This window comes from Pelophylax lessonae (assembly GCF_965119305.1).
Source record: "Pelophylax lessonae genome assembly, chromosome: 3".
NCBI lineage: Eukaryota > Metazoa > Chordata > Amphibia > Anura > Ranidae > Pelophylax > Pelophylax lessonae.
In genome coordinates this window covers 420,073,787-420,098,161 of record NC_138770.1, presented here as the reverse complement: position 1 = coordinate 420,098,161, position 24,375 = coordinate 420,073,787, and the positions used below count along the sequence as shown (strand labels likewise).

At 43.8% G+C, this 24,375-nt stretch overlaps 1 protein-coding gene across 1 annotated transcript in view; it reads left to right on the top strand.

Moving 5' to 3' along the window:
- Positions 1–23,490, top strand: part of HDDC2 (HD domain containing 2) — a 59,627-nt gene extending 36,137 nt beyond the window's left edge. Inside the window, exons 4-6 of the mRNA XM_082249932.1 lie at positions 3,506–3,574; positions 22,621–22,759; positions 23,350–23,490. Coding sequence (XP_082106058.1) covers positions 3,506–3,574; positions 22,621–22,759; positions 23,350–23,447 — 306 coding nt within the window. The 3' untranslated portion in view covers positions 23,448–23,490. The remainder of the gene's footprint in view (positions 1–3,505; positions 3,575–22,620; positions 22,760–23,349) is intronic.
- Positions 23,491–24,375: the final 885 nt, after the last annotated feature.

Sequence of the window (24,375 nt, the reverse complement as noted above, 5' to 3'; positions counted from 1 at the left end):
AAATACTTGAATTTGATTTTTTTTTTTTTTAACCAGAATTTAGTGTCATGTTAAGAAATTGCAATAATTTGCAGACATGAAAGAGAAAAGTTGTTTTAATCTTAGCTAGATATATCCTACGTTTATTTATTTTTGAAGATGTCCGCAATTGAACATCTGCAAAGATCTTCTGTCTTCCCAAGGCATAGTTTAAGTGGTTATTAACCCTTACATATATCCAGTGAGGTTACTGGCCGGTGATAGAGAAAAAGAAAATCCTTCTACTGGTTTATCTGCAGCCTTCTCTACAGCCATTCACTGTGCACAATTTGTTAAGCTTGTCTAAGCTGTCAGGAAGAAAAGGGGATGGAAAGCTGAAATTGCACACTGCAGACCTCAGTGAAGAGAGCTCTGAGAGCTGATTGGAGGGAAGGCACACACCCCCCCTTCACACAGAACACAGGAACAGAGCAGAGGCTGTGTGCTGGAGATCCCTCCTATGTCACCCTTTTGTCTGTTGGTGTCAGGAAAACTTGTCAGAAGTGACTCATGCAAAAAGGAAAGGAACGGGTAGCAGACAGAAATTACATTTAGTGCTCTGGATTTTAGACACGTACACATTATAGAGGGATATGCTTTGTTCAAATTTATTGTCTGAGGTGTACAACCAATTTACAATGGGCATTTTGTAAAATTCATTGTCTGTTATGGCTGTTCACCCAAGCACCAGCATGTAGGAAGGAGAAGAGTAAGTCACATGACCATATCCTGTCCATGGGAACAGTGTTAATGCAAACTGTTCTCTGAGCACTTTATGATGTTTTGTCCCGATCAATGAAGCCTACAGTGCTTTCTGACCACTGATCAAATTGCTTCATCAACCAAGATACGTGAATTTGTAGCAAACGGCAAAGCACTTTACATAACTCTGCTTCTATATTGTATTTTCATTGTGTGTCCCATCTAAATGGAGAGCGTTAGGCCAGAGGCAAGGCTTCGTAGCATGTCACTGATTTCAGAAGTTGCAAAGTGCTATTGTTTAGAAGCTGATGCTTCTGGGCAGACAGCATTTCCAGAACATAGCAGATGCTCTGCAATATGGGGAATCTTGATAATAGGGACATAAGGTACTGAATATTACTTTTGTCTTGAACACAGCTAGCAAAAACTGAATTTCTCAGACTATGCTGTAATTTTATTTCCACTTAGTAGCTTGAAATGATCAGAGAGCAAACCTCTACTTTGCCAGGTATGGCATTTTTGCAAAAGCAAAACCCTTTCATTTAAAAATGCAGTTCGCACAGGCAGTACTTTCTCTTTTATTTTTCAGGTGTCTATAATTTACAGAGCTGCACAATGTTATTACATGAGACAGCTGATAACTGGAAATAGACACTTTATTGTCAGAAAAATAGATACATTGAAAATAACTGATTTGTGTGGAAAGCTGTAAAGTGGTTCCAGCAATATATTGATAAAAGTTTTGCTAGCAATAAAGCCTTTATTAATATATGAGCTCTTGAGTTCATCTAGGAATCGTGTATACTCTTTATATCTGTAAAGCTTAGAGCACATCTAATGTTGTAGATAATTAATGTGATTGTGTCCCTACAGTGTCACTTCTAAACAGAAGGCAGCCTGTAAATAAAGAGTGGATATACCGGATTTTCTGGCGTTTAAGACTGGGCGTATAAGACGACCCCCCTAATTTTCATCTACCGGTACTACTTATACAGTACTTAGGTTACCTTGGAGATATTATACTCGGCGTAGAAGACGACCCCCCATTTTTGGGGGATTTTTTTGAGGTTCAAAAGTAGTCTTATACGCCAGAAAATACAGTACTCAGGTTTCCAGAGACCCATTTGTTGCAATGCCACTGCTGCTCTGCATATATTCCACATTTCTAGGTGCGTAGGGCAATTGCTCCCCCACTGCACAGTGTTTGTTTTTTGCTTTTTTTTCACATAGGTACTTGTATGTCACAAACTCACAATGGTATCTATATGACTTTAAAAGGAATCCCTGTGTGTGGCAAGAGTAATGGGTATTTTACCCTCCTGAAGGGATTGGCACTGACTGGCGATCATTGAAGGCGCAGTTTTTTAACACTGAGTATATTCACTCTACTCTATCCCATAAAGGCATGTGGTTCCGTTTATACTATACCTCCAACTACAGAGCCATAATCCTATTCTTGGAGACTGTCTACTGTTTAGAAGGGACACTGTGGTGGCAGGGTCACTTTAAATTTATCCATGGTTCAAAGCCATGGATGCCAACAGATGTGTGCTAACACCTAGATTAACACCACTTGGATTCATTATAAGTTTGGGTGTTTCTGCCCAACTCTTCCTTTTGACATTCTTTGTAATCTAAAATTACCATTCATCATGGCCACCACTCATGACCCAGGAAATGTAGCACAGTGTTCCCAATAAGAGACCTTGAGAGATATAATAAACTTTGAGTTGGTTTAAGCCTCCAGCATCTACTAAAAAAGTCAAATATCCATTTTGGGTGGCCTGTCCCCTCTAAAAAGATCATAAATTTGTCTTCAATCTCTATTCCCCCTCCTTTCAAAAGTATCTACATTAAATGGATGTAGCCATTAATATTGCACCTCCTACCTGGGGTTGCCACACAGTTTTGCATACTTGGTACCATTAGAGCCGGTTCACATACAGGCGACCCGACTTGCCGGGGCGACCTGTGCACCGTGACCTCACCTCGGAGCGACATGCACGGACTTCATTTCATTGAAGTCAATGCAGGTCGCTCCAGGTCACCCCAAAGTAGTACAGGACCCTTTTTCTAAGTCGGAGCGACTTGTGTCGCTCCTATTAGAACGGGTCCTGTGCTAATCTATGGCAGGTGACCCACGGTGACTTGTCAGGCGACCAAGTCGCCTGACAAGTCGCCCCAGTGTGAACCGGCTCTTACACTCGGGTACTGATGACCATTTCTAGAGTTCTTCTTTTTTTTTTTTTTTTTTCCTAAATAAAGATAAATGACAATTTACCGTGTATCTCCCCAAGCTGTAATCTTTATATTGCTATGACAAATGAATTTACCCACACTGTATGAGCCGCAAAATGTTTGTTTTCTTTTTGCACAAGGAGAATAACATTTACCTGTTAACAAAAAGAAAAATGCATGCACAACAATTACCCCCGGTTCACACTGCAGCGACGCTACTTCACACCGCGACCTCCGAGGTCGCGGTGCGAGCAGCGCGCCGCTACCTCGGAGCGGCCGCCACGGACTTCATAACTTTGAAGTCTATGGCGGTCGCCTCCGGGTCGCCCCAAAGAAGCTCCGGACCCTTTTTCGAGGTCGGAGCGACTTGTGTCGCTCCTATTAGAACGGGTCCCCAGCTTCCCTATGGGAGGCGACCTGCGGCGACCTGTGAGGCGACCAGGTCGCCCTAGTGTGAACCGGCACTTAGATTTATGCTCTTCCAGGGAAATAGAGGGCATGAATGTTGTACCTAAACAGTACCTAATTTTGTGGTTTCTCTCATAAGGATGCTATGAAGCATTTATCTCAAATGCTACCTGATGACCTGAAGAAGGAGATATATGACTTATGGGAAGTAAGTAGATATTTTTGCCTTCTATTGCATAGAGCACCAATCCCCATGTGAGTTTCCAAATATTTGTAAAGATTTATTTTTAAATCGAAAGATTTGAAAGTTATTTGAGTCTTCATTTTGCACAACCATGAATATTCATACTGTTGGTATATGGGAAATATTGAAAGTTGTTTATACTGTGTGTGGGGGAACATTTTTTTTTTTTTTTTTTTTTTTTTATCTGTAGATACCTTTTTTAAGACTGTAGTATATAAACATTTCCTTTTATCTTACAAGGATTAATTCACAGAACTGTACAGACCTTGTCCATTTGCGGTTTGCATTTATTTGCATAGAGAACCTATGTCTGCATGCTTGCACATTATGACAAAAACCTGAAAGGATGAGTTCACCTTTTAAAAAATAAAAAAGGTAAATAAAAAGGAACAGCGGGGGGGGGTTTGAGAGAGATCTCCAGCTTGCTGTCACTAGATGCAGTGGATCATGGAGACCAAGAGTGAGAACATTTTCCACCCTAAAAACAGGTGAAATATGGAACATTTCCAAAGGTGGACTTGTCCTTTAAACACTGGCAGCAGAGTTCAATTCCACTAAAATAAAAGCCTAGTACACACGGGCCCAATGTCGGGCAGCATCGGCCATTTCAATTGAAACCGACCAACATTCGGCCCGTGTGTGATTAGCGTTCTCAGCCAGTCCCCCTGTCAGAACACAATAGCTCAGTAGGGGAGATCACTGTAGGAACATCTTATCCGTTAGTACAGCAGCTCCTCCTGAGCTCTTCAGTTTCTTTTTCGTTCAGCCCGCTGGGTGTGTACCAGGCTTAAGTTTTTCCCATCCTGGCGTTAAGCTTGCCCAAAAAGTTTGGCCATTCCACATTTTGACAGGGCAGCGTTTATTGCTGGGGAAGTGGGGAGTTGGGCATTGGCTAGATTTAGGTACAGTTTGGGTGCCAGCATTTTTTTCAAAAGCACACCAAAAACGCACCTTCCATTGGAAGTCAGTTATAACCTATCCAAAGGTTGACATCAAAAACTCGCTGCATCTGTCTATTTGGGGGCTTTCACGTTTCCATGTTTCACAAGTGTATGCTGTGAGTTGAGAAAAATCAGAAGGCACACTAAAAACGCATTAAAAGTGTGTAAATATGCAATATGCTTTTCTGAAAAATGCGTACAGCTTTTTTTCATAGCACCAGTGTAAAAGGGCTTTTCTCGATTTATTTAGGGACATGGGAAATCTTACAGTATAATGTTGTTGGGTTGTAATGCTGCCTACAGGAGGATTGGAAACTAGCAAAAAAAAAAAAGAAAACCTTAAGCCGGCCCAGGATAACCCCCCCCCCCCCTCCTCCCTTTTAACCAGAATACTGAAGCCTAGTACACACAATCAGAAAATCGTACGAAAAGTAACATTTTGAATTGTACGATAATTTCATTGTTCGTATACAGCTTTCAAGAGCCGATCAAGTCCGTTTTTGTTTTCTGAAATTATCCAAAGTAACAAACATGAAAATTTTCTCGTATGATACCAAATTGTACGATTTTTGTTTAATCAGTACAATAGCCATCTGAAATACAGTACAATGCATTACATAACTTTACAAGTTGCATTCTGCCGTACGAGAATTTTTGTAAGTTTAGTAACCTTTTTTTTTTTCGACATGAGACTAGCATGCAAACAAAAACGCGATCATTTGTTTGATATTCTCATAGTGTGTATCAGGCTTTAGAGCCTTTTCTCTCCAATCCAGTTTTCTTTCCACTTCATTGTTTGAGCCACATAATATGGCAGCTTTATATTTCAACCTTTTCTTAGCCTAGCTTTGGAGTACCTCTGAACTGGACATTTAGGGGCTGGCCTACAAGTGACCACCTACCTTACATTATCTTCATATATGAATTTATACTTGTAATATACACACACAATGTTTTCCTATTTTGGATTTTTTTCCCTCGGATATGTCATATATTTTTTGCTGATGAGTTATCTGCCAGTGACTGTCAGTTCCACTGTCAATGGTACAAAGAAAAAAATCAGAATCTACTATGTGGTGTAATCTTCTTTTGATTCCTGCAACTGTTCTGCAGAAAATGTCATGGTTACCAAGGTGACCCTCTTCTTTTACGTTTTAAGCCAAGATTGCTTGTTCAGGAAGAATCTAATCCAAGGGAATTTTTTAGTCACTTATGTTCATTAGTGCAGAGAGGTCTGAGGCTCGGAGATCTCAAAGTGCATCTCCTGTCAGTTCCGTGCAAAATACTTATTAAGCTTTATGCACACAGCCATACAGGGGCCCTGCAGCATGCAGAACCTGCAAAATCTCCCTGTATGGCCGTGTGTGTAAAGCCTCAATGACCATAGATATCAAATTGATAAATAAATAGTGTGCTAAATTATAAAACCGTGCATATAAATAGGTGTAAAAACCAAATGACTGAAATAGATTGGGATCTTGAACATAAACAGTCCATAAAAAAGTTCATAAAGACCTAAAGTGCAAATAATCGCATCCGTGCTTTTAAATGAAGGATCTCACTTCACAACGAGTGAACTCTACAATATAAGGTGCTTGATTTAGAAAGTGCAGGTGTTCCCCTTACCAGACGGGGGAAAATAAGGTGCAATAAACTCTCCACAAAAACATAAGTGCAGTGATGAAGATAGACCAGCTCTGCCCACCTCGTGAACAGTCAAGAGTATATATCCTCTTACCAGATCAGATTGAGGTATAGGTATAAATAACCACTGGATATCCTTTCAACCATCAGCTGTGTGTATAAAGGATGTTCCCCCAATTTTGGCTTCCTGTTGTCCCGTGGAGGTAAACCTTCGCCCCGGTATCCACAGGTATTCCCAAAATGAAAAGGGGGGACTAATAGTGCATTATCCTTTTTACTTTTATTCAAAATAGACAAGATTACACTTACATTTCTGTTGATCCGTGGCTGCCTGCAGTGCGGTCCGCGGATTGGTTAGTGACGGCGCGTTTCCTCCGAGCGGTCTTCTACCGGCTCCCTTCATTTTAAATATGACCATAGATATCACATTTTGTGCTGTGAAAACCAGTACTGACTGGAGGTATTGTTGATGTGGGCCACTTAACACATATGTGGTCATTGGTTGGCTGTTTATCGCTTTACTGTGGGGATACACAGTGGCTCTGTATACTGTACATCCCTTCTGCCTTTTGACCAGAGGCCAATATCTACCTTCAGAGTACCATAAAATCTTATTAGAAAGGTGCCCTGTCTGACAACGCTGCCATATGCTGGGCATATCCCCTGTTGCACTATTAAAGTGAAAGGTGTTTTTGAATATTTGTGTCTTTTTTTTTTTTTTTTTTTTTTTTTTATTAAACTATATTCAAGACCAAACTTTTTTTATTTTGGATAGGATAGCAATGGTTAAACCTCCTGCAATTTTTTTTTCTTTTTGCTGTTGGGAGGAGGGTTTTCTTTCACTTTGTCATGCTGATAAGAAATGAGAGGAAATCTCTCAGGAAAAGGGAAAACTTCTTTGAAGCTGGGTTCACACTTGTGCGATGTGGGAACCAGCACGATTCCAGGACGGGTTCCCGCATCGCATGTCACTCGCAGGCAGTTCACACTAAGCTCTGCAAACCGCTGCAGGTGACATGTAAAGTTAATGACACCCCCAGATCGGTTTTCAGATCGCACTGCGACCTGTGAAATGGTACAGGAATAGGAATGCATCGGTGTGAACACCAATGCGATCCGATTCCAGTGCAGACCAAAAAGAGTCCTGTACCATTTAGTTCCGAATGCGATGCAAATTCAACCATACAAACTATATGGCTGAATTCGCATTGCACAGACATCGCATGTCATCTTCACAGCAATGAACCACATGTGATGTCTGTGTTCGCACCAGTGTGAATCCAGCCTTAGACAAATTTCACTGCCCCAAGTGGAGTTCCTATTTGCCGATTTTTAATCTTATTCCTGACTTATTGACAACTCAAAATTTTAGATCTTCTCTGGAATCATTGTTACATGGGCGAAGTGAATCTCCTCAGTGTACGCAGATGGTAATAAAAGCCTGATACGGTTTTTGACCCTTCCCTATGCTATACAAAATCAAAAGAAAACCTGGATTTTTACACACTTTAAGCTGGAAACTTATAAATAGTTTGTATTTACAACTTGAAGCCAGCAGATGGCCAGCTCTAGGAAAGAAAGTGACTTCAGAGGCTCAGATAAGAGCTGCTGTGATAAAATAGACCTTAGTTTCTGTGAGATCACACTGCAGAAAGATCCATAGTGGGTATAGAAAAGAATCACCCCCCTTTTAATATAATCACATTTTGCTACCTTGCAGCCTGAAATGAAGACACATGGTTTCTATTTTATCCAGCTGTATTTACTCTTATAACATCCAAGTAAAAGATGAACACCAGCATGTCTGAAATAAATAAAAATTTCAGAAACAGAATCACTAAGTTGGAAAAAGGATCACCCCCTCCTAAAAAAAAAATGACTCGTAATCTCAATCAAGTGTAGCTTATTACCTTCTCAATGGCACACAGACATTTTGATTTTCAACTGTGATCAGCTGTTTTCCTTTTTATTAGCTCAGCATGAAAAGAGCTTTCCTGGAGCATTTCAGTCCCTGGTAGTGCAACTGAAGCAAATAATTCACTATGGGAGGCAAGGCACTGTCACCGGGATCTCCGGGATAAAGTTGTGAACAGCCCCAAGTCAAGAGATAGATACAAAAAAATTTCAAAGGCTTTATCGATGCCTAGAAGCATGGTGAAGTCTATTATTAAGAAGTGGAAGGTATTTGGTACAACACAGACCCTCCCTTGACCCTCCCTTGATCAGGACGTCGCTCCAAACTGGAAGAAAGAGTCAGTTATGCAAAGAAGAGTGGGCAAATATTGCAAAGTCTAGATGTGCAAAGTTAGTAGAGACATATCCCAACACACTAAAGTTAGTAGAGACATATCCCAAAACACTAAAGTTAGTAGAGACCTATCCCAACAAATTAAAGAAAAATGTCGTTCAACAAAATACTGATACAAGGGGGTGATCCTTGTTCCTACTCAGTGATTCAGTTTTTTAAATTTTTGTTGGTGGTGTAAATGTTGGTGTTGTATCTTTCACTTGGATGTTATAAGTTGCACCAGGTTAATACAGCTGGATAAAACAAACAGTGCCTGTCTTCAGGCTGCAAAGCAAAAAAAATATTTTAAAGGGGGGTGATTCTTTTCTTAACCCACTCTATTTATTTAGAAAGCTTATCATGATTTATGCTTTACAAACTAAGGATTATAAATCTATAATTGAAATGTATATAAATCATCAGAAACCATTGTAACTTTCCTTTTAAGGTCTATGTGAATAATTGTGATCTAACCTCTTCCTGCCAGCTGTACGCTGGCAGAAACGGGGGGGGGGGGGGGGGGTTCATAGCTGAAAAGCTGCATATATACATCCTCAATGTAAACATTTCTGTGCTAAGAGCACGCTCCCGGAACAATTGCCTATTGGTATCGGAAAGCTCCTGATGCCTACTTGCAATTGGGAGCTTTCCGATCATGTGCCCACCTCCTGGCATTTAGAACCTCGTAAAATTCCGGGGGGCGGCAGCAGGATGGGGTTTGAGAAGACAAAAAAATGTAATCTATTACAGCTTATTAATACTTAGGCATAGTGGCTGCATTCTTTTGTTGTGTTTTTTTTTTTTTTTTTACACCTGGCCTGTAGGACACTCTGCCTTAGGGGGCAACACTCACTCCTCCACTGTATCCACTGTATGTAGGAGCAACATTGGCATTAGGGCAGCAGCATTGTTAACCTGCAGAGGGGATCGTGTTAGATGTGATAGTAGATTTAAATAAACTTTCTTAAGTGACTAACAAAATATAGCCTAACCTCAGCTAACACTTAAGCAGTTACAGAAACCTTTTTTGTTTTACTTTTGGAATAAAGACTTTAACTAAATGATTTAAGGCTAACTGCTGTAAGTACCCCATCAGAGTTAAATGAGTTGTCTCAGAACTCTAACTGCTACCTTTGAAACGTTAAAATGACAGGAAAGGAATCTATCAAAACTGAAGCAGAATCTGAAGCAATTGCCAATGCCAAGCAACCATTTCATGTTCAAGCCTTGAAAATTAAAGATTGGTTGCCATGCACAGCTGCGCTAGATTCTGGCTGTTCCAGTTTTAAAAATTCCTCTCTGTGATTTACTGCCAGGGTCAGGAGGAATTACAACTGTTACGGGGGGGGGGGGAATTCAGAAAAACAAAAACTGCTATGGTAATGCTAGTTGCAGACTGCATCAAAGTTACGTAGTTAGTACAACCTGTCCATCCAGTTCAACTTGTGTGTGTATATGTGTGTGTCACCATTTCCCAGATCCCTGTATTTTGCCTTCACTAAGATTCCCATCTAAAAGTTTTTTAAAATTGTTGACCTCCATGCTGACACCACCAACTGTGGAAGTGCGTTCTACAGCCTTACCACTCTGACAGTAAAGAACCCCTTAAGCAGTTTACGGTTAAACCGCAGCTCAACCAACTTCATTAAGTGACCCGTGTCATCTTAAGTGACCTTTTGACTGAATAGTTTTCTCCTTATGCTAGAATCCCCATTTCTATATTTGTATATTGCAAACATGTCTCCTCCTAAGTGTCTCCAGGGAAAACAAGTTTAATGCTTGTAGTTGTTCCCCATAGCTGAGGTCCCCCAGCCTCCTTATTCATTTTGTTGCCCTTGTTGTGACATACTCAAGAAGCGGCCAACCCAGAGTTTTAAAAAGTGGTACAATTTTAGTCCCATCTTTTGAGTAAATGCCCCTTTTAATACATGCTAATAGTCTTCTTTGCTTGCTACAACTTGGCATTGCATACTATTGCTGAGCTTGTGATCTACTAAGGCACCCAGATCCCATTCCATGCTGAATTCCCCCCGAGGCTCTCCTCCTATACAGTAACTTGCATTCAAATTTTTTAGCCCCCAAGTGCCTTACTTTTAAATTTTCAATATTAAACCTAATTTGCCATGTAATTACCCGCCCATTTTTATGAAGGTCATTCCTGTAAAATTTGTATATCCTGCTGTGAGGGTATTACCCTGTTTGCTATCCATACAAAGCTAAACACTGCGATTGAACTATTCATACCAACCTCTATATCAGGGGTCTTCAAACTATGGCCCTCCAGTTGTTCAGGAACTACAATTCCCATCATGCCTAGTCATTTCTGTGAATGTCAGAGTTTTACAGTGCATCATGGGATGTGTAGTTCCGCAACAGCTGAAGGGCAGTAGTTTGAGGATCCCTGCTCTATATCATTTATGAACAAATGGATGTAATTTTTTACTTTGCCAATAGTTCCACTTTAACATGCCTTCCCATCCTGCCTACAAACACTGCACTCCAATAACCTATGTATTCACAGTCCTCCAACTGCTCCACTAATTTACAGTTCTCTTCCTGTTTTTCTCCCATCCCAACAAAAACCCTAAATTGCATTGAAATGCAAGAATCAAAATGTAATATGTTGCAGTTTAACATCCCTTTGATGTAGTGACCACAATCATTTCCTTTTTCTTACTTCCTGTCCTAGGGACTGAACACTAAATTACTGTGCTGTATAGATAGAGGAGCAGCTTTGTCACTCTGGGAAAAGGCTACAGAATCTACCCTCTCCTCTTTTCAATAACAGAGGGGAGGTGTTTTGTAGTCCTACCATGCTTCCTAAGAACATTGTTTGCAATAACACCGCAGAGTGTGCAGAACAACATTGGATTTCTGGTCTAATCAGAGGAAAATGCTTTCAAACTCCCTCCACCATTGCATCCTCATACTGTATGTATGGTAGTTGTTTCAGCTCCCCCTGTTTTCAGCCAATCTTACAGCCTCTCCACCATAACTGTTATGGTATAGAATTTAATTATTACTGCTGTGCCAACAGTGTCTAGAAATAGCAGTCGTCATTACAAACTATACTATGATATGAAATAATGCTCCAGTCACATCGCCTAGATAAATACATTAAGTAGCTAGACAGTGCCTGTTTACTTTTTCTGTGCACTCGAGAGGTCTAGTGTTAATCTTCTTATGGACAAAGCCATTTTCACAGTGCAATAGCTGTATGTCAGGCTGGAAACCTAATTCTCTGAATGAGCACTATACTGCTGCAATAATTTTTTATGCCTTATGGTGATTTTTACAGTGATGCCAGCAATGCCAATTACACGGGCGCAGGATTTAACTTCACACTAATGAAATATTTAAGGAAAACGGGCAGAAAGGAATTAAATGAAGCTGAATAATAACAAATACTGGAACATCATTAAAACATGTTTATTAGGATGAAAAAACAAAGACAGAAATTGCTATGCTCTTTAAGCAGATCCCGGAGGTATGAAAAAATAGAAATACAGAAGAGATGGCAAAGTAGGCCATAATGTTTCATGCTTGGAGCTACAAAAGAGACAAGCTGCCACTGATGCACAGTGAGCTGTGTGGTCCTGACGAGGGATAATTTGACAAGCAGGAAAAATGTGATGACAGTCTTTACATTCTTCTTTTCACTTAATATAAAACATTTTCTTTAGTTTTGTGTGAACTAATGCATGATGTTTTCCTAGCTAAACAGCATGTGGTGTCATATGCTGGACTGAATGTAGTTAGACATGACGTTTTAGAGGCCAATTTCCAAACAGTCAGAGCTGCTATATCACCATTTGTTTCAAGGAGAAACATTTTCCCTAGTTAAAAAGCAGCTTTGGGTAATTTCTGCACTTCTTTTTGCCATATGGTAAAGTGGTTCTAAAGCCTAAATGTGTTTTCCCTTAATGTATTCTATGCATTAGGGTGAAAAAACCTTCTGTGCAGAATCCCTCCATTTACACTTACCTGAGCCGATTCATGATCCAGCACTGTGCATGAGAGCCAAGGCTCTCCCAGCTCTGTTCCTCCTCTCTGGGCAGATTGATAGTAGCAGGAGTCATTGGCCTCCCGCTGCTGTCAATCAAATATTGTGACGAGGAGGGTGTGAGGGCCAGGCCATCCGGTCTGTTTTAAATGACGCAGACAGGGTGGCTCGGGAGCCAGCCTGCACGAGTGCCTTCATAAGAAGCGGCTTTCTATGGGGGCACTCACCAAAGCCAGAGGAGCCAAGAGCGTTGGCCAAGGGTCCCAGCAGAAGAGGATTGGGGCTCCTCTATGCAAAGCCATTTCACAAAGCAGGTAAGTATGACATGTTAATTATTTTATTAAAAAAAAAAACCCCTTGGAGCCGACCCCCCCTAAGGTGTTTAGGATGGCGGAAGGCAGGGTGGGGTTTATGATCATGTGACTGCCATCATTGGCTGTCACATGATTGGAAAGCTCCCGAACGCAATCCAATTGGATGCTTTCCATTAGCCGCCAGTAATTGTGATGGGAGCGCACAAGGCGCGACCTCTCGGCATAGCTGTATTTGCAATTAAGCACGCAAATATGTGGGCGCTCGGCGCCAAGGCCCACCCGGCGAGAGGCCAGATATTTTGCATATGAAAACAAAAAAGAATATTGCGCTAAACAAGAGGATAAGCTGCGAACACAAACAACTGACAGAAAAATTGTAAAGAACTAAGTAAAAAATTGCAGCGCTAGTAAACCAGTGTAACTAAACACTCCTTAACGCGTTTCAGCAAATATGCCTTATTCATAATATCCATATCTTATGAATAAGGCATATTTGCTGAAACACGTTAAGGCCACGCCATTGACCGCCTACCTATGTATTTCTGTTATGCTACTATCCATGGGATGTCTGTGTGCATTTTGGTATTTATTTTTTAATAAATTTTAGCAGTATTACACTATTTTTGCTCCCTTTCGCTTCATTTGCTATGTCGTGGCCGAATGGGAGTTTTTGGTGTGATGCTGTATCTGCTACAAGATTTCACTGGAACATCCGTGGATAACATACCAATTTGGTATATCAAGCTCTTTTGACCCAGGTGCTATATGGCATCCTGAGTCCTACCCTTCTGGTGAGCATTTATTATCTTCATTCCCTGTTGGTGTTGGGATCGACATATTTGCATATGGCTGGCGCCAAAAGGTTGATATCACTTTAACCAAAGGGAGATGAATGAGCAGACTTTTTGGGAAAAAGTTTCAGAGAGATGCTGTCGCTCTGCCCATGCAAGGCAGTCAGTGTCCGTTAAGGACATCCCCCGCCTCCTTCTTTATATGCAACCTGACCTGCGCTCCCTCCACAGTCGGCGAGAATACCCAGAAATTTATGTGACTTAAACCCCTGTGAAGATGCCATAAATGGGGAAATGACATCCCTGCTCCCAAGAACAGCTACACAGCCATTATCCGGGTTGACTGCAGAAGATCAAGGAACTACAAGGGAGCGCAAAGTAAGTATATTGTAGTTGGGGTATGCCCTTACCCACTGTACTATTCAGGCAGACTGAGAGGAAGGTTTCTCTTTATGGCCAGTACAATCTTCAGAATAGTGAGGAAGATGTAAGGGTCTGTGAGGTACAGCTGTTATGAAATTGATCATGCCCAGAGTTGGGTTGGTCGACAGACTTGATGTTTCTATCTGGCGATGGTTTGGCCCCCACAGAGCCCAAATCTCAATTCCCCTCAAAAACTGTGTGCAGGTGTTCGTAGAAGAATTGATGCTAATTTTGAAGCCAATGGGTAATCACACCAAATATTGATTTGATTTTTCTTCTGTTCACTTACTGCGCATTTTATAGATTAATAAAAGTAAACAATTAAAATATATATTTTTGAAAGCATTCTGACATTGAGTTTGCTTACTGGAAGGGAGAGGAGCTAATGACTCACTCAGCTGGAGCCATATAAGTGCTGCATAACAAAAGCGTGATTTGCCAATCATGAAAATGAGAGGCATGATGATTTGGGGAGTGGATTCTCATGGTTTCACGTGGTGGAATGTGGAAGAGAATTTAACATTGAGTTGCTTATGTGGACATTTTCGATTATTGATCACAAGTGAACAGTGGATATTATTTATAATTAATAGTTTTTGAATGGTGTATGGCACAGCACTACTGGCACCAAAATATGGCTTTTTATTATATTTTGTCAATAAAATTCTATATTTTTTATATACCTATGGATATTTTTTGAGTGCCTGAAAAGTCCCAAACCCTTAGGGCAGGGATCCTCAAACTATGGCCCTCCAGCTGTTGCGGAACTACACATCCTATGAGGCATTGTAAAACTCTGATATTCAGACTTGACTAGGCATGATGGGAATTGTAGTTCCTGAACAACTGGAGGGCCATAGTTTGAAGACCCCTGCCTAGGGGATATATTTTTTTTCTGTAACTATTCTAGGGATGTGGCACCTACAATCAGAGTGCTATACTGCTGAGAACAATCTTTCTTTACTGGCACCAAAATATATATATATATATATATATATATATTTTTTTTTATCTGACACCCTGTTTTTAGTTATAGTAGCAGCAGTAACCTAGGTATAAATGTTTATATATTTAAACCAGGGCTCAACAAATCCCAGGTTGCCATGGTGACTAGAAAGTAGAAACTGTGTCCTGGTGCCTGGGCTTTTGTCAGCCCATTCACTGTTGGCACCAGGCATTTCCGGGTAGGAGCGCACGCCCATCCGGCTGCGATCTCACTGGCTCCCTTACATGCCGATCACTGGGTCATGGCCAGGACCCACTGCTGGATCTGAGCTAATGGGTAGTGAGGGACCCAAGGGAGCCTTGACTCTCGTACACATCACTGGATTGAGATCAGGCTCAGGTATGCATTGGGGGGGGGGGGGACTAAAATGTCAGTGGGAGAAATAATGCCCCAAGGGCTAGATAAAGGCAAGCAGAGGGCTGCAGTTCGGAGACCACTGCGCTAGAAAAAATAAATAATTTGTTTATTTAGGCCTGTCTTGTGCCCCATGCCATAGAAATGAGAAGGGATTCCAGTTTGGAATTGCTGTCTTACCTCTTATGTACTAGTCACTCAGCTAAAATACACTTTCTCTTACGTCCTCCGACAGTCGCCGCCTCTTCATATTCGTCACATATGGGGTATTAGACTTTGCTCCGAAGGAGTAGCTAGGCAACAGAATATGTTAACAATAAAGCTTTAACATATCCCACCCTCAAGGGGTGGTCCCCTCAGTCAATACCCTCCTACTTCCTGCAACCATATCTCAGTTTTAATGTCTAGCTTGTCAGGAGTGGCTGGCTCTCTCTGTGCTGGGACTTTCTGTCCCAGACTCTTTCTTCTTTTTAATATTTTGTTTGAGTTTTCTCTCTATCTTTACTTAGCTGTTATTTTTGTCAGCTTTAGTTAGTTCTTCGGACGAAGAGGATCATGCGGACTGGGTCTAGGGCTGATCCCCCTGGTCGCAGGTCGTGGGTCAGTGGCTTCCCAGTCTGCCATCGAGCGTTCAGCCAGGTAAGGCTCCTGGCACAGTGAACGACCCATCCCTGTTCGGTGCAGGGATGATTGGTGAGGTGGCTACCTCACCGGACGCTGTGCGGTTTCTTAACCTCCATTGTGTGCGTCTTGAATTGCGACTCTCCCTGCCTCATGTGCAGCGGCTTGTTCGCCTGTGCGGGTTCCCCACGCCATGTGAGGTAAGTGTATTTATGTGGGGACCTGTCTGTCTGGGGGGGTCTCAGTCTGGGACTGTGTAACCTGCCTTTAATCACACTGCTTGTCTCCCTATCTCTCGGCTGCATGCTGTGGGCTGCAAGGGGGGGGGGGGGGAGCTGTATGACACTGTGTGTGTCAGGCTGGGCAGTGTGAGAAGCTGTGTGCTGTGGGGCATGTTTTTTCTTGGCATGTTTGGGCATATACAGCGATCGCTGCGGCGATCTAACATGTATCCTTATATTGGGATGTAATGTGTGTGTTTTTATGCACTGTGGAGCGGCGTTTTCGGCGCCAAACGATGCCATTTTACCGGCGCCCGCTCCGGCCGCATGGTTTACATGCACGGCGGCCATTTTCTTGTAGCCTCCATAGGCTTACATAGAGCGCCCTGGCAGCATCACTTCCTCTTTCCAGGAACACCGATCGAGGCAGCAGCGGGGTCTCCTCAGGTTTTATCCTTCTGTTCTTGCTATCCATTGCCTGTATTCAGTTTGTATATTCCCTGTGGGGGTCTCATTGTGCCTGAGTGTGGTGCGGTGGGCTGCGCTTGCCGCGCTTGCTAAAAGGGGGCAGTTAACCCTTGGTTGTCTGGCATTACAGGGGCAATGGATTCTCAGGAGGGCAAGTTTCCTACAGTATTGGTGGAAAGCCAGGGGACCGCTGTTTCCCCCCCAGGGGGGGATTTAGCCACTATTGTGGCTGGCCTTGCTGCCCAGGTGCAAATGCTGGTGGCTGCTCAATCTACTAAACGGCCCAGAGTTGCTCTGTCCTCTGATTCTGAGGGTGAAGGTGATGGGGCTGTTCTGGCAGGGACCTCCTTATCGGGGTCCCGCTCCTCTCTTGATCTAGTAGGGTCTGAGGTAGAGGCTGAAGTTGAGGGGGTTGATAATTCTCCCCCTGGCTCGCCTGAAGAGCTTGCAATCATGGATGAGTTGATTGCTTCCATTAAGCAGACGCTACGTTTGCAGGACGAAGTGTGTCCCCCCGCTGCCTTGGCGGCTTATGGGACGCAGAGGAAACGCAGGACGCCGCAGGTTTTTCCCTGCAATGCTGATTTTCAGCGCGCCGTTAAGGATCAATGGCGCGATCTGCGAAAGCCTTTTGCGGTACCAAGTAAATTCAAGCTGCGTTATCCTTTCTCGCCTGCCACTGATGAACGGTGGTGTGTGCCTCCGCCAGTGGATCATGCAATTGCGGTTTTGAACAAAGCCACTGCGATTCCTGCAGAGGGTTCCCCTGTTTTCCGTGATGCCACGGATAGGAGACTGGAGTCTCTTGCCCGTCATACTTATTCTGTTACGGGTTCTATGCTTAAGGCTCTGTTTGCTTCTCTCATGGCGGCCCAGGCGATCGCAAGTTGGACGCAGATGCTTAGGCGCGTCCTAGTGGCCGATTCGGCCTCGGCGGCGACCCTGGATATGGTGGATCAGATCCACCAGGGTGTCATGTATCTGTGTGATGCGGACCTGGACCTGATTCCGTTGGCTGCACGTGTGCACAGAGTGGCGGTGTTGTCTCGCCGCCTGGTTTGGTTGAAATGTTGGTCGGTGGACCAATCTTCACGTAAGACCTTAGCCAATCTGCCTTATGATGGGTCTCGCCTTTTTGGGGAGTCCCTGGATGTGTTGATTAAGGGGATCACCGGGGGTAAGAGCACTCTCTTGCCCCATTTCCCCAAGGCTAAGGGGGCTTCTGGGAAGAAGCATGCTAATTTTCGGCCCCCTCAGGGGTCCTTTCGTGCCTTTCGGCCGCACTACAAGGGCAAACCGTTCAAAGGCCAAGGCTCTCAGAAGAAGCCCTGGTCTGGGAAACAGAAGTCCGGCCAATCCGGACCTGCAGCCCATAACAGTTCGGCCTGAAGGGGCGCCCTCACCCAGTTTTGGGGTGGGGGGACGCTTGCTCGGTTTTCTTCAGCCCTGGTTGGCCCGTGTGCGGGACAGATGGGTTCTGGAAATCGTTCGATCTGGTTACAAGATCGAGTTTCTCTCTCGGCCGGAGAGCAGATTTTTTCCCTCAAATCTTCAACTGTCTCCAGAGCGCCTGCGGGATCTGCACCTGGCGGTGCGGGACCTGAGGGCTCAGGGAGTGGTGGTTCCGGTGCCTCATCGGGACAGATTTCGGGGGTTTTATTCCAATCTGTTCACCGTGCCCAGGAAGGAGGGCAAGGTTCGTCCGATTCTGGACTTGAAGGCTCTGAACCGCTCTGTGCGGGTTCGCAAGTTCCGCATGGAATCCCTGCGCTCGGTGGTGGCTGCCCTCGTTCCGGGGGAATTCATGGCCTCCATCGATTTGAAGGATGCGTACCTTCACATCCCCATATTCGAGGGTCATCAGAGGTACCTTCGTTTTGCCATTGCGGAGGATCACTACCAGTTCGTGGCGTTGCCCTTTGGTCTCGCCTCGGCTCCGCGGGTCTTCACCAAGGTGCTTGCACCGGTTCTGGCATTATTGAGGGCCCAGGGCATTTCTGTCCTGGGGTATCTGGACGACATTCTGGTTCGGTCTGCGACCAGACAGGGTCTGGAGGAGGACCTGTCTGTCACAATGCAAACTCTGCAGGAGTTTGGTTGGACGATAAATGTTCCAAAGTCGACACTGAGTCCGTCGGTTCGTCTCCCCTATCTGGGAATGATACTGGACTCGGTGCAGGCGAAGGTCTTCCTGCCGGAAGACAAACTCAGGACTCTTCAGGAGGAAGTCAGGTCCCTCAGGGACGTTCCACACTCGTCTCTGCGGACGTGTATGAGATGTCTGGGATTGATGGTCTCGGCCTTCGAGGCGATTCCTTTCGCGCAGTTTCACACGCGGGGTCTCCAAGCGGAGATCCTGTCCAGGTGGGACGGGCGACCTCAATCTCTGGATCTTCAGATCTCGTTGAGTCATCGCACCAGGGAAAACCTTCTGTGGTGGCTCCAGTCCCCGTTGGTGTCCGGGGGCAAGTCGTTTCGTCCGATCTCGTGGACGGTAATCACCACGGATGCCAGCCTGTCGGGCTGGGGTGGTGTTCTGGGCGTTCTGTCCGCCCAGGGGACCTGGTCGGAGGGGGAGTCTTCCCTCCCGATCAACATTCTGGAATTGCGTGCGATAAGGCTCTGTCTTCATCGCTGGACGGACCGGCTGCAGGGCTGCCCGGTTCGGGTGCAGACGGACAATGCCACGGCGGTGGCCTACATCAACCACCAAGGGGGCACCAGGAGTGCCCGAGCGGCTCGAGAAGTGGCCGACATTCTATCTTGGGCCGAGACTCATGTCCCGGCGATAACGGCGGTTCACATTCCGGGAGTGGAGAACTGGCAGGCGGACTATCTGAGTCGCCAGACCCTGGATCAGGGGGAATGGTCTCTCCACCCGGCTGTCTTCCAGATGTTGTGCGCGAAGTGGGGTCTTCCAGATGTGGACCTGTTCGCGTCTCGCCTCAACTACAAGGTGAAGAGGTTCGTGGCACGGACGCGCGACCCTCGGGCAGACGCGTCGGACGCGTTAGTGGCCCCGTGGCATCAGTACAGGCTGATGTACGCGTTTCCACCGATTCAGTTGCTGTCCAGGTTCCTTCGCAGGTTACGCTCGGAACGCAGCACGGTGATTCTTGTGGCACCGGACTGGCCTCGCCGGTCCTGGTACGCAGACCTCGTGAATCTGGCGGTCGACGCCCCTTGGCGTCTGCCTCTTCGAGACGATCTACTGTCTCAAGGACCGATTTACCATCCTGCTTTACAGTCGCTGGCTTTGACGGCCTGGCTGTTGAGACCGAGGTCCTGAAGGAGAAGGGTCTCTCTCCAGAGGTCGTTCATACTTTGATCAACGCGAGGAAGTCTTCCTCGGGGAAGGTTTATTACCGTACTTGGAAGGCCTATTTTGCCTGGTGTGAGTCCAGGGGGTTTTCACCCCGCACGTACTCGGTTTCCCGTGTGCTGTCTTTCCTTCAGACGGGTGTCGATCAGCGTTTGGCGCTGGCTACGATAAAGGGTCAGGTGTCTGCGCTGGCCGTTCTGTTTCAACGTCCCGTGGCTTCCAACTCCTTGGTTGGCACCTTTATTCAGGGTGTGCGGCATCTGGTTCCTCCTAGGAGGGATCCTTTGCCCCCTTGGGACTTGAATCTCGTTCTATCTGTGTTACAACGTGCTCCTTTTGAACAGATCAGGGAGATCTCGTTGTCTATGTTGTCCAAAAAGGTCGCCTTTTTGGTGGCGATCACTTCGGCTCGCAGAGTGTCGGAACTGGCGGCTTTGTCCTGCAAGTCTCCGTACCTGGTTGTTCATTTGGATAAGGTGGTCTTGCGACCTAATCCTTCTTTTCTGCCGAAACGAGTTTCGGAATTCCATCTTAACGAGGATATTGTTTTGCCTTCGTTGTGCACGAAGCCTAAACATCCAAAGGAGATGAGATTGCACTCTCTGGATGTTGTTCGGGCGATAAGGGTTTACCTTAAATCGACTGAATCTTTTCGTAAGACGGACTCCTTGTTTGTTCTTCCAGAGGGTCCTCGGAAGGGCATGGCGGCTTCGGCCTCTACCATCGCCAAATGGATCAGGCAGACCATTGAACAGGCCTATGCCTTGCAGGGGAAGGTTCCCCCTGTGCCTGTGAAGGCGCACTCTACTAGATCTCTGAGTACGTCTTGGGCCTGCCGTCATGGGGCTTCTGTAGCCCAGGTGTGTAAGGCGGCGACTTGGTCGACCGTGCAGACTTTCACAAAATTCTACAAAGTAGATGTTCAGGCATCGGCGGATGCTTCCTTTGGCCGCAAGGTTCTTAGTGCGGCTGTTCCCTAGGGTCCCTTGTTGGGGAATCCTGGCTGTTGGGATAGTTTTTTGTATCCCCTGGGTTTTTTGTCTTTTCCTGGGTTGTTGCTCCTGTTGAGCACTTATTTTTGCTGTTGCCCAGCTGGTTTCCTTCCTTTGGTAAGGTTCCTTTCTTTGATGTGGAGACTGCGTTGCCTTTCGGCGCGGATGCGTTTCCCACCCCTCATGTTTGCACTGCTTTGGGACGTCCCCATATGTGACGAATATAAAGAGGCGGCGACTGTCGGAGGACGTAAGAGAAAACGGAATTTTTGTAAAATCTTACCTGTAAAATTCCTTTCTCTGAGTCCTCCGACAGTCGCCGCCCCCGCCCCTCTTTTGGGGTTTGAATGTATACTCTACTGCTATTCCACTAAAACTGAGATATGGTTGCAGGAAGTAGGAGGGTATTGACTGAGGGGACCACCCCTTGAGGGTGGGATATGTTAAAGCTTTATTGTTAACATATTCTGTTGCCTAGCTACTCCTTCGGAGCAAAGTCTAATACCCCATATGTGACGAATATGAAGAGGCGGCGACTGTCGGAGGACTCAGAGAAAGGAATTTTACAGGTAAGATTTTACAAAAATTCCGTTTTATCACTTTTGGCAGTAAATAACCGATATGAATCCTTGAGAAAGAAACCGTTTTACCTATAAAGTTTAGATGTATTTCAGTACAGATTTCACAGGGATGCCTCTGAAAAGCTATCATTGTTTTTGACATTATCCAAACCCTATAGGTAAGAGGTCCACATAGCCTATATGATGTTTTTGAACGTTTGATGTACAAGCCATATAGTTGGTAAAATTGTCCCTTTCAGGCAAAGAAAGGTTTGTTTATTGGAGTATTGCAGATCACAGGAAAAACATCTTGTTCTGGGGATCCTTTTGAAAGTGGCATTTGAATGCTTTGAAGTTTAGTCCCACTTTATGTTTAAGGAAATAACTACCAAAACTAGAACTGTCTTACAATTTATTCTAACCTCATACAAAATACTGTGTAGCTGGATTTAAAACGAGGGCAATTTTTTTTTTCTACTTTGTTAAAAAGTATAGTTTTTTTTATCACATAGATCCATATTGCTGAGCCTGGCTGGAGAATGATTTAAATAGCAGATCAGCCGGGATGTTTGATGTAGGCTCACACTGTTAAACGTTTGACCTAGAATAGATCGGAAAAGTTTTGTGTTAAAGTGTCAGTGTATTCCATTTTATGGACTGAAATTTAGCATGGGACTCTTCTTATTGACCCATCTTAAATGAAAAAAACTGATGTCCCATTGCAGCCAGTCATAACAATACTCTTCTTCTCAAACTGTGGATGTGATGTAGCAATATTCACAGTTTGTATTTTAAAGGAAACCTTTACTGAGAGAATATGAAGACTGCCCTTGATGACCTCTCATTCTGAAAATGCTATTTGTTTGGCTGTCTTGCTAATTCAGTGGATTCAGTACTTTCTTTGGTACTGACCATGAACAAGAAAAAAGAAAATACAGAAGACATCAAGAGTCTGGCAGTTTGTAGCAAGGTTGCAATTTATTTTATTGATTGGCAGCTGACCTAATTATTATTATTATCATTATTCTAAGAAAACTTAAAAATGTGTACATTTTCTTCATAGGAATATGAGTTCCAGTCCAGTGCAGAAGCAAGGTTTGTGAAAGAACTGGATCAATGTGAAATGATCTTACAAGCTCTGGAGTATGAAGAGCTGGAGAAGAGACCAGGGACGCTGCAAGACTTCTATGATTCAACATCAGGTATTGGTTTATTTGTAACTCCTTTTTTGCTGTGAGACTTTTAAAGCAGTTACCTTGCAGAGTGTACTTTGGTACTGCCCACTGGCCTTTTTATCTGCAATCGATTTGTAATGCTGTACATCGGCTGTTCCTGTTCACATACCTCTGACACACTGCACAGCCAGACAATTGACACTCCTATTTTCAGTTTAGCTTTGCAGCTTCCTGTATCTCCTGTCACTCATTGAACAATAAATCGGGACTGTGATCATGCTCATTCATTGTCCAGAGTGCAGACAGATGACACAAAAAGGTGTTGCATACATAGTTACAAATGTAACTATGTATGTAACCTCCTTTTGTGTTTAGGTGAAATGAAAAGTCAGTGTTGTCGCCTTGGCTATACAGTGTGGCAAATGCTTGTGAATCATGAGACTAGCTGAACAGAAATTACAAGCCCTTTGGCAGGTAAAATAGTTCACATTTTGCTGTTTGTTATGAAGATTTCCCTAATATTTCAGTTATTAATCAAATGTATCCTATTGGTTGCATTTATATTTGTATAAGGGTGCACTGTTTTTCTAATTGTTTTTTTTTTCTATTTTTTTCAGGAAAATTTAAACACCCTGGCGTTGTTCAACTAGTTTCAGCAATTTATGAGGAAAGAAACTCTAATATAGCAGCAGAAGCCAGTAGTTCTCAGCCATGAGATAGTAACAAGTTTACTATAAATAAATTATTTATGGTTTTTATACCGTTGTATGTTCTTTTTTTTCATGTCCTCTTCCAGGGCAGAAGGTGGGATCTAGCTCTCTTTCTATTTAGCTGCACTCTGTTATTTTTCTGTTTGTGTTGTATCCTTTACTGGGTTTTAAATACAGATGCTATTTTAATACAATTGTATTAAATTATATATATATATATATATATATATATATATATATATATATATATATATATATATATATATATATATATATATATAATGTGTGTGTGTGTGTGTGTGTGTGTGTATATATATATATATATATATATATATATATATATGTATATGTATGTATGTGTGGGAGATTTAGCTTGGTGGTGGGTATGGATGACCCCTTGGGGGGGGGGGGGTGCGTTTACACAGGGAGTTAGCCGAGAAGTGGTTGCAAACAACAGTTTGGTTTATTCTTGCAATTTACTTCACACAAGTGCAAGCCTCAAAAACATCAAAATAAAACACAAAATAAATCCTGGCCACTGTGGGCGGCTACCTTCTCACATACAGGAACCTACCTACGGAGTCTGTCTCCAACCTACTGTTGGGCAAACTTTGCTGATCCTGCAGCAGACACTCAATAGTCCATGTTTTTTCTCTTCACACAACAAATGTCCATTGAACATGTCCCTTTTCTCTTCACATAGAACACATTCCTTTGTTTGTCTCTTCACATAGCAACCATTCCTTTGCTTGTCTCTTCACATAGCAAACAGTGCATTTATTTATTTCCACATAGAAATAGTCCAAGACCTCACCTTGAGTAGTCTTCACACTTTTTACCCTCCTCAGCGCACATCGCTCCAGGAGGTCTTCCCCATGCTCACACAGCTTCAGGGGGCACACATCTGACTGTCCTCCTCTCCCCAGCTCACAC